The sequence below is a fragment of the Pholis gunnellus genome (assembly GCF_910591455.1).
Source record: "Pholis gunnellus genome assembly, chromosome: 15".
NCBI lineage: Eukaryota > Metazoa > Chordata > Actinopteri > Perciformes > Pholidae > Pholis > Pholis gunnellus.
Window position 1 is genome coordinate 19,606,951 of NC_136542.1, and position 10,871 is coordinate 19,617,821.

General features: G+C 44.6%; 3 protein-coding genes across 4 annotated transcripts in view; 1 reads left to right on the forward strand and 2 right to left on the reverse strand.

The window, feature by feature from the left end:
* The window catches only part of adck1 (aarF domain containing kinase 1), a 69,185-nt gene extending 67,837 nt beyond the window's left edge, over positions 1-1,348 (reverse strand). The window contains exon 1 of one of the 2 annotated variants that reach the window (XM_079174254.1): positions 1,215-1,348. The gene's annotated coding sequence lies outside the window, so the exon portion shown is untranslated. Of the gene's footprint in view, positions 1-1,209 lie in introns of both variants that reach the window. The other variant, XM_079174255.1, reaches the window with a different exon arrangement.
* A 2,096-nt stretch (positions 1,349-3,444) lies between these two features.
* Positions 3,445-5,074, reverse strand: slirp (SRA stem-loop interacting RNA binding protein). The gene is made up of 4 exons (XM_079175316.1): positions 4,992-5,074; positions 4,747-4,805; positions 4,541-4,648; positions 3,445-4,355 (listed from the first exon to the last, which is right to left on the reverse strand). Exons 1-4 carry the CDS (start codon positions 5,056-5,058, stop codon positions 4,278-4,280), a joined length of 312 nt encoding a protein of 103 aa, XP_079031442.1. The 5' UTR covers positions 5,059-5,074; the 3' UTR covers positions 3,445-4,277.
* Positions 5,075-6,388: 1,314 nt separating this feature from the next.
* alkbh1 (alkB homolog 1, histone H2A dioxygenase) lies at positions 6,389-9,911 on the forward strand (the record flags this gene model as incomplete). The annotated part of the gene is made up of 6 exons (XM_079175348.1): positions 6,389-6,526; positions 6,785-6,893; positions 7,002-7,164; positions 7,384-7,474; positions 7,818-8,011; positions 8,187-9,911. 6 exons carry the CDS (start codon positions 6,389-6,391, stop codon positions 8,641-8,643), a joined length of 1,152 nt encoding a protein of 383 aa, XP_079031474.1. The 3' UTR covers positions 8,644-9,911.
* Positions 9,912-10,871: the final 960 nt, after the last annotated feature.

Here is a 10,871-nt window from a genome sequence, read left to right on the forward strand (position 1 = left end):
CCTGCCCTCCATCCTGGACTCGTACACCTCCAGAGTCAGGAAACGGGCTGGAAAGATCACTGCAGACCCTCCACACCCTGTAGACAAGCTGTTCCAACTCCAACTTGTTCTTTAAGTTCATATATATTATTTGATATATATTTATAGTAGTTAAATATTTATGCTTAGTTTATCTGTTCGACATTGTATTTAATGTCCTTGTTTTTATACATAAGCTTTATTATTAGTCACACAAGATTTTAGAGCAACTGCAGCCACTAACATCTGCGGCCACCTGGCTCTCGTGAGGTCATCGTTGACCTCATGTTCATGACGTCAGAGCAAGTCGGGATCAAGTCGGACACAAATCTACCCAGCATGCATTGTGCGCCGATCGCCGGTGATCGGTTCTGATCAGGACCGGCTCATCTTGAACCAGCCTAATGATCCACGTGTGCACACATTCACAGCAATTCCTCTGCTGTTTAAAATCACAGCCTCTGGTCAAGCATCGAAATGTCTGTCTTTCACACCTGACAATGTTTTGAAAGATATGTGAAAAGCAATATGACAAAGTTGTCATCCCCTGTAATTAAAGAGTAAGTTGGTAGACACTTGAGATACAAAATGAAAAAGAGGAATGGTGAAAATCCAAGCAGCGGTGGCACAAATATTCTGACTTTAAATCACTTGTTCCAAAAGCACCGATTCTACTTGAATAGAACCTTCCTCTCTGTCCTTCAAACTCCACACTTCCTGTTTGTGATGCGAGCTTTCTGTAATAAAGTGGTGGTCTTCAAACCCAAGCTGAGGGGGTCCCAATGACATCACAGAGGTCCGTTTTACTTGAGAAGCACCAGCCATGATGACTAGTAGGCCTACACTAAACGTCTGTGCAAAGTGGTGGAACGCCCCTTTAAACCAGTTTGCCACATTGCATTCAGAAATGTGGCAATTAAAAGTCTTCTTGTTTGCGAAGACACACCGTACGTTGTTACATTGCACCGAATACATGTCAGACATCAGCAGGACCCCCTCTTCAACTCGGCGTGCACCTTAAACAGTAAATGAAAGCCGTTCCTGTGAAGTTAATCAGTCAAAGACAACTTGTATAACATTACATGCACAGACCGGCTATGTTTGGTAACACGCGTGGTGAAGTGGACACATACTGCCAGTCACAATGTCACATATACAACCACGTCATGTGAAACAGCTCGTGAACGTCACCTTACCTGTGTGCCCATGGGGTTCATTCAGAGAACCACGCGCGCGCTGTTTTCATGTGATTTACCTTCTGTTATGACCTCAGAGCTTTTTGACCTGAGCGCGAAGAATTGTGGTTAACGTAGTGCCGCGAGAGATGAAGGCTGCTGCGTTCCCATTCAATACCGACACTCTCACGAGACTTTGACGTAGAGAGAGGTTTCCTTTATGTTGCCAGTCTATGCAGCCAGCGTGTATACGCTGATATCGTGCCAGTATCTACCTCTATTGTCGCTGTTTATGACCGATAGAAAACTACACTCTCGGTCAACCGCGGACCCCGATGACGTTTTTCACACGCGTCACACACATTTGGCTCCTTCGAAATGAACCGCTTCTCGCCTGGAAAGTAGACTAAAGTCTACTTTTAGGACAGCCAATAGCTACTTTCCTTACTGAGGAGTTAGCAACACTGAGTGGACGAGAGCAGGCGGCAGCAGCATGGGGCGGTGACAAGAAACTCTGTACTTCTCAAAAGTCTCTCCAGCTGTTAAAGCCACTGACAGCTGATCCAGCTGTGATCAGCTGATCCAGGGTCATCATAAACAGACGTCGCTTCACGTGACGATAAAAAAAAGGAAAGGACGTCACTTTTCTCTAAAAACATATTTCCTCTCTCCTTGCATGGTCTCTCCATGCATCCCTGGTGGGAGGGACTACGGGGACATCCCAAGTCTCTTATTTGTCATTTCCAAGAGACTTGGGATGAACCCACATGCTAAGGAAAGGTGCTTCAGTGCTTCCCTTATTGGCTCATTTAGCATAGGTAACACTGGACCTTCCTTTGCGAAAGGAAAGTAGATAATTCCGCCTCACAATGCCATGCTGCGGCAGTATTTAAAGTGACGCACCTTTCGGCCGTCCATGAAAACAAACGATATGCTAATGTTACACAGGTTTAACAATCATACCCATGCAGTCATAAAGTAATGGCTTTCATGTTGATGAACAGACAGTGCCAATGGGGTCATGTTGTAGTTGCTCTTTTCCTAACTCCTCATGAACTCTCCATCACATCTTTCCTTGACCCCATGGCGTTTACAGCAGCACCAAGACATACATCAATACAGATAACTATGGCACGTAACATACATAAATATTAGATGCCACACAAGCTAAAATGAGAATAGAATAAATATAGAAATCATACAAGAGCATTTGTGGACAAATGACAGTAAAGTGAGGCGGTGTGATTGATAGCAGCAAAGTCAACAATCAGGTCATATATACTATGATTAAGCAATGGTACTCTGTCTGTATTCATATGGTCTCAATGTAATATATTAACATAATATAGTACAATGTCTTGCATTATGATGTGGGATATGAGACACAAGGTGTAGAAGCATGGTAACATATGCTACAGGTAGAGCAGGTGTGCCTGTGGTGTGTGAATGTGAGATAGTTCTGATGGGCAGGTGGCCCCTTGCATGGTAGCTGCTGTCATGGGATGAGGGCACAACAGCACGAGCCTGCGTCTAATATGAGTTATTTTACCAGATTTGTGTGGTATCTGGCTAGGGATTCAAACCAGCAACCTTCAAGCTGCTTATCCACTACTGCAACCTACCGCCCATGTTGGCCACCTATCATTTCTACTGCAGCAGGCTCAGACGGTCTCTGGTGAGGCAGAGGAGCTGGTGCATCGTGGTGGTGACTCTGATGAAGGTGCTCCTGATCAGCTCGTCGTGCAGAGGGTGTTTGTTGTCCACGATGCTCAGCAGCTTGCACGGCAGCCGACACCACCGAAGAATATTTTACATATTCATTTTCTCATCAAAACCGCAACGTCAAATGCTAATTTTTATAAAAGGTAATACATTTTCTCTTGAAAAGCCAGACCAGTGGGCAACACCAGAGCACCATGGGAGAAATGCTCACATGTACATGTTTAAATGCCCGTTTGGCAGTATATAATGTAACTAAGTACATTTACTCCAGCACAGTACTTGACTTTAGTATTTTGTATACTGTAGGCCTACTTCTACTCTACACAGTCTAGATATCTGTTGCCTATTTTTTCCTGAGCAAACTATACATTTGCATAAAAATATATGAAGTGAATATAAAACATGCTTTGTTAATCATCAATAAGTCAATTGACAGAACATTTAGTCATCTTTTCATGATGACTTTTGATGTTTAGACTATTGTTTGGACAAAGCATTGTGAACGCATCACTTTGGGATCTGGGTAATTTATGACATCATATCTCATGAATCAATAAATGAACCGAGAACATAATCATCAGACTAATACATAATCTAAACAATCAATAGTTGCAGTCCAATAGAAAATGTGTAAATTAGCTCCACCTCCACCGACTACACCGATGCTATTTACACATTACTGCATCAGTAATAATTACATCATATTTATCTGTCATTGCACAACTACTTCTGCTTCTTCCTGATTAAACTTACTTTTATGTTTTAAGTTAGAGTACTTCCCCCACCACTGCAGGAGTTTACTGCCCCCTGGTTGCCAAGCATTCAACCTGCTCCACCAGCTACTATCCATGGTTTGGTCGTGTCCAAAAGGCAGTGGTGAAGGAAGTACTCGAGTAAAGCCACTAAATGAAAAACTACGGTACAGGTGAAAGTGTTTATCTCACAACAGAAGACACAGTAGATTCCAACACTGGAGATCAGTGAATGGTGTTTTATAAATTGGCAATAACCTGCTATTTACTGTGACAGGATGCTTACAGGAAGTACAACACTATCACCGACAATAAGGACGACGAATACTACTACTACTACTACTACTACTACTACTACTACTACTACTACTACTGCTGCACAGCGCATTCAAACAATGGCAATCGTGGTCAGGCACACAGTCACTGAAGGTGAAGGAGGAACACACTTGGGTCGTTCTTCAGAATAGTGATCTATACACCAACCCTGGTGTACTGGTCCAAATATCCCACACATATCCAGCAGCTGAGGAAGCAGGAGCAAACACAGTCTTAGTGAGCTGGGGCCGGGCAACAACAGCAACAGCGTGTCGGGCTCGTCCACACAGCAGGATCACGGAGCTTCAGCCTGTTCTCCGTCTTTGTTTGACCTCTGCCCTGCAAACGGACGTCTGTTCCTCTGAACCTGCAGCTGAAAACAAACAAACAGGGGAATCCAAAAGGACATGAGACATGGTGTGATAATGTGAACAGTTTCCGGTTCTGCCTCATACTGGAACCATATCATGTTTAGTATGGTGGTCTAAGACACTCATTAGCGTCATATGCTTCAATTAGCTGAGATGCTGTTGCATTTTGACCATCATGTAGGTTTACCTTTGCTCCCTCCAGCACGTGCGGGTCTTTCTGCAGCGCGTTGTTCAGCCCTTCCTCTGTGGAGAAGCCCACCCAGCAGAAGCCTCTGTGGAAGCCGGAGTCTTTATCCTGGAGCGACACACAAACACAGAGCAACGAATGAGCAGGTTTGGCAGAAGAAAAAATAAGAGTCCTTCAGTCATTCTAATGCTGTGACAACCACTTACAAATGGAATCAGACACTTCTTCACGGGGCCGAACTGTGTAAAGTACTCCCTCATCTCCTCTGCGAAACAAACAGGAACACGTTATGATCTCCATTCACGTCCCATGCAGAGGCTAACAGCTAGCTAAGGTGACAGTGGCAGCAGCAAGGCTGCATACAGAGCCAAACCGTGTACAAATAAAGTGTCTGGCACACCGTGCTGCCACAACATATCAATGCGTATTTTGAACCATTAAATATACTTACTGCCGGCTATAGTCCACGGTACTTTAGACACGAAGACCTCGAACACTTTCTTGGTCGGCGCCGCCATGTTTTGCCCTTGTCTTCTTCTTCTATGATTTAATGGCGGTATACAAACCAACGTTTACGGTGCATTTCGCCACCTAGTGTACCGAGGTGTGTAACGTCATGACTTCACGACAATTGTCATTTAAACACAATAATAATTGTATTATTTATAAATAAAAACCCCGACGTCATATAGAAGTTATGTTCTGGATATTAAAACCGTTTGATTCCAGTGTTTAAGTAAAGCCCTTTTAACCTGTGCTTGTCCGTCCCCTGTCTCTAACAGTCCTTTGATGCTCCACTACCTTCCTGTATCTACCACTCTGTCCTTCAGCCTTCCTCCTTCCACACTGAACCTCCTACATTCTATCAGCACATGTTCAACCGTTTCTTTACAGTTGTATATCTGACATTTATCCCACAGTCTTTTTCATGATGTATAATGTGTGATTGAGTCCTGTATGTCCCGACCTTAACCTAAACAAGGTAACAGCTTCTTTTCTACATTTGCCTCCATCAATTCTGACTCTGACTCACGTCTCAGTTTTGTTATCATTTTTACCTTTAGTGTCATTATTTCAGATTTCCTGCCATGATGTCATTATTCCGTGCTGTATACTGATTCTGCTTCTGATCTCCCAAAACAAGTTTCTAAATATCATTTTGGTTTAATGCGCTTTTTGCAAGTTTGTCTGCAACCTCATTTCCCTCTATTCCAACATGTCCTGATACACAACAAAAATGTACATCTAATCCTAACATTGTAACTTCAACAATGATGTACATTTCAGTTAAAAAGATCCTCTTGCTGTTTGACCTGATTGATCAGCTATCGTATCGTGAGGTGCTTACCAATACACAGCCCTACAGTATCAGTAAAGGCTTATAATATGATGTGGAAGGAGGGATTATTAATCAGTCATTCAAGTCATTTTCTTTTGTCTAAAAATGGACCGCCTCAAGGTAGTTTCGTGACTGACGGGGCAATTTGGAATAGTGGAAAGAATTTTGAATTTACTGTGAAGAAAATACAAGAGGCTTTTGTTAAAGTAGAAGAACGCATTGAAGCCCATTTCTGCCAATGTGATGAAATAATAAAGATCCTGGAAGTCATTATAATGAGAAAGTTTCTCATAATTATGACTTAGTATCTTCTCCTCCACACCGTGTTGGTTTGACTGAGGGCTGAGAGAAGGGCCCTGATTTTAGTCTTAAAGAGGTGGAGGTGGGTGGCTATTCGTTTTTTTACTTCTTTATTATTATCATTAGAATGAGTGAAACACGCTGTACCAGCTGGTGGCGGTAATGCGCCCTAGAGTTGACTCACCAAAAAAGAAGAAGAAGATGACGTCATGGCCAAGATGGCGGCCTCCATGGTGGAGGGTGGTGAAGATGCATTTCGAAAAATATTTAAGTTTTACAAGAGAAGAAACCCTCCGCCAGATTTCAGCGATGTCATCGACTTCTCCAAAAGAGTACCGGGTGACCAGGTGAGGACACGTCCGACCAATGGGCTTTAACCGGAAACCCGGAACTGTGAACGTTAGATTGTCCATTTTAACAACACGGTTATAAATAGAAGTGGAACAGAAAGGAATTAATCAACTGACACAGACTCTGCACGTTCTCACGTTTTTTGGAAATGAAGCATTTGCGGCACCATGGTTGTAGTGGGTTGCATTACATTTCACAGGGGTCTCTGTTTAAGCTGCCACTTCAGTGTGTACACGTGTCTTTGTGATTGACAGGTAGTCCCGGCTGCACTGGACCCCGGTGGAGTGAGTGACGTGGAGGCTGCCAGCGTCGGATTACAGCCAGTCAGAGACTGGAGAGCCTTCGGCCTGCAGGGCTACCCAGGTACACACAGGACAGGAGGAGAGACGCAGTGCTCCAGTGAGACAGCATGTATACTATGATAACGGGTTTAGTCTTTGACCCAGTACTGCACTGCTGTGTGTTGTTCAGGGTTCATGTTCATCTCCAACCCGTTCCTGCCGGGCTCCCAACCCTCCTGGGTCAGACAGTGTCTGAAGATCTACCCTCGGAAGCCCAACGTGTGCAACCTGGACATGCACATGTCTCCCTCTGACACCCAGGACATCTGGGACAAGAGCGTTCATGGCCTCAGGTGAGACGTTCCTGACTGAATCTGTCTGACCTGAAGCCTGGGCCACATAGCTGTTGTTGTGTGGAGATGTAACACAACGAGATATTTGTAGTTGTGTTCCAGAAATGAATCTGTCCACCACAGACAATGTCCTCAGAGTGCACTACTAACGGGTGCAGCTCAAAGGCTCTGTGACAGTGTAGTCCGTCTCTGTAAGTGTGCCGTGTTTGATCCCCACAGCGGTCCTCCCTCTGGTAAGACTCAACCGAAGACTCTACTTGACAGGCTGCGCTGGGTCACTCTGGGATACCATTACAACTGGGATACCAAGGTAATCAAATACAAACTCTTAAAGTCAGCTCTACCCTGTACAGTCCTCTTTAATTCTTAATAAACCAATTATGTATAAACACTGTCATTGTCAAAAGCCATGAAGGTTTATGTGATGAAGGCCACCAGGAGTAAATAAGACACACAAACTCTGGCAAATCTAAGGATGTTTCTGTCCCTTACACTGTTTGAGATGATGCTTTTATTTATTTTTTAATATTTGGCCAAAAGTCGTAGTTGTTGCAAAGAGGGACACGGTTGGAAAAGATAATAGACCCCGCCTGTTCCAACATATCTCGTCCTGCTGCTTTTCAACTGTTTCCTTTTTGTTGTTCCGTTCACAGACGTACTCCGCCAACCACCACACTCCTTTCCCAGCCGACCTCCACTCGCTGTCCTCTCAGATAGCATCGGCCTGTGGGTTCCCGGGCTTCAACGCAGAGGCGGGAATCCTCAACTACTACCGATCCGACTCGTCTCTGGGAATCCATGTGGACGAATCGGAACTAGATCACAGCCGACCGCTGCTGTCCTTCAGGTAAGAGGGGAGAACAAACACTGCTGAGAGGGTTTTTAGAATACCACGCCCTTTTGTTTTGTTTTGTGTGTTACTGTCTGTTGCGAAATGAGACAGAAAAGGTCTTCATTACCAGGTTAACTACAGGAAATACTCCCAACACCCTCACCGGGCATCTTGTTGTCTTTTCCGATAGTTTCGGGAAGTCGGCCATCTTCCTTTTGGGCGGCACCCGCAGACAGGACCCCCCCACCGCCATGTACATGCACAGCGGGGACGTGATGGTGATGTCGGGACAGAGCCGACTCCTCTACCACGCTGTCCCACGCATCATGGCGGCACCCCAGGGCGGTCCGGCGTCGGAGACGGAGGGCCACGGCCCGGCCTCGTCCCTACAGGACGGCTCTGTGGTGGAGCCGCTGTCGGAGCAGGACCGGGCCGCGTGCTCCAGGTACACTCACAGCTCCAGGGTGAACGTGACCGTCAGACAGGTGCTGGGGCCCGGACAGAGCTTCCCAGAAACGCCCTCTTCTCACCAAAGGACCGACGCAGAGCAGACAGAGGGGCACCACGACCGACCGGCAGACGGAGAGAGAGGGAAGAGGAGGAGGAGGAGCAGTAGCTGTGACTCTGTTGATACTGTAGAGACATGACACAGACCACCTGATGAGGACTAAAGAAATGAAGACGGCTGTGTTACAGGCCTGTCAGTCAGAGCACCACATGCATGGATCGACATGCTGTTGGGACTGTTTGATGGTCTGAATCCAAAGTTCTGTGAAATGTACAAACAATTCACAAGTTCAAAAGAAGAACATTGCTTTCTGTAGAGGAATGTCTAAAGTCATCCATGATCAGTTTGATATATTTCGGGCTGCTGAAATAAGTTGTGAGTATAAAGATGGAAGGAAGTAAAACTTTATTTATGTCGCTCGTTTTACAGCACACAGTTACCAGGTGCTACACACAGAAAATATAAATGATTGAAGTAAAAATTGATTACAATATAAAACACAGGACATTAAGAGCGGGTGATTATGTGGTTCTAATTAATAAAACTGGCAGCTGCATTGTGAACCAGCTGTGTGTGATTCAGAGCAGCTTGACTAAGGCCCGTTTACACCTGTTATCAATCTACAGGCATCATAACCAGACAGCAATCTTTAGCTCTGATGCTCCCTCAATCAATAAGCAAAGTATGAAACCATATTTGGAGTTTTTTTTGTGAATGTAATCCATACAGCGTGAGCACATTCTTGTAAAGACTGCAGCCAGTTGAAAGGTACCGAACTGCCTCTTCCTGCTAACTCAAGCAAGGCGGGCAAAGGTCTGACTGAACAAACCAATGGACAGCGTGACATCCCAAATACACATTTAGGTGTTTATACTTTGTCCATCGGTGTCTGAGTGATTTCTACAGAATGAAGTTGACCCATTTGCATATTTAAACAAAACAACACATTCAACTTCATGATATGCATAATCCAAACAAGAGATATCCTAAACCTTTGACTCTAATGTGTCAACAAGATGAGAGGAGGATTTTGAATCTGGCTTCAGCCAATGTTCTGATTTCTGTTCAGGAAATGTATGCAAATTCATTAAATTATGAATAATTAAGTGAATCAATATCCAGTGTCAGCATTGAATCCAAGTAGCTCTCCCTTCAGTAAAACCCTGTGTATTGTAGAACAGTTTGCAGCCCGCTCTGTCGGAGGGGCGGACCGGTTCAAAGTTATATTATTATGAATTAAATATGAATATCCCTGGGATTTTTGACTCTTCTTCGTGGTTTGATCGAGATTATTTTCATGCAAAAAAATAGGCAGCCTGACAAAAAGGTATTATACAAAACTATGAAATAAATTAAACAATGGTTTCCATTCTGTGTATCTGGACTTGGCAGAGCGTTCACATTTAGCTTTCATTACATGCTTTCCATGAAAAGAAAAGTCAGAAAGAGTTTTTTGGAGACTCATTTTTGGAGATAAAACTTACAGAAAATGCCAGACCCTCATGAACTCCATGGACCCAGATGTGAGGGGTCCCCTCGGCATTCTGTGCATGGACTCCGACGAGGTCTATAAGCGGTACCAATACATGGTGGTGGAGAGATGTGGGTGGGTGTCGCAACAGATTTTTGAGACAAATGTCACTCCATACACGTCTGTCACGTTTTACACCGTAATGAAGCTCTGTGGTTAACAAGCTTGTTTTCAAATATTTATCATTGAAAATATTTTGAAAGTCTGAAGTTAAATATTCAACATATACTGACATCATTGTAAGTTTGTATATATTTTGTATGAGTTGACATTTGTTTTAGTAACTTAATGGTCTGGTGGACCACCAGATGGTTTGTTCCACTGAACCGCCAGATGGTTTGTTCCACTGGACCGCCAGATGGTTTGTTCCACTGAACCGCCAGATGGTTTGTTCCACTGGACCGCCAGATGGTTTGTTCCACTGGACCGCCGGATGGTTTGTTCCACTGGACCGCCGGATGGTTCGTTCCACTGGACCGCCGGATGGTTCGTTCCAGTGGACCACCGGATGGTTCGTTCCACTGGACCACCAGATGGTCTGTTCCAGTGGACCACCAGATGGTTTGTTCCACTGAACCACCAGATGGTCTGTTCCAGTGGACCACCAGATGGTTCGTTCCACTGGACCACCAGATGGTTTGTTCTACTGGACCACCAGATGGTCTGTTCCAGTGGACCACCAGATGGTTCGTTCCACTGAACCAACAGATGGTTCGTTCCAGTGGACCACCAGATGGTTCGTTCCACTGGACCACCAGAGAAGGTGTTTGGAAAACGGCAGGCACTTGCAAAAAGTACTTAGCAAGTGATTGACGAACAAAAACATACACACAATA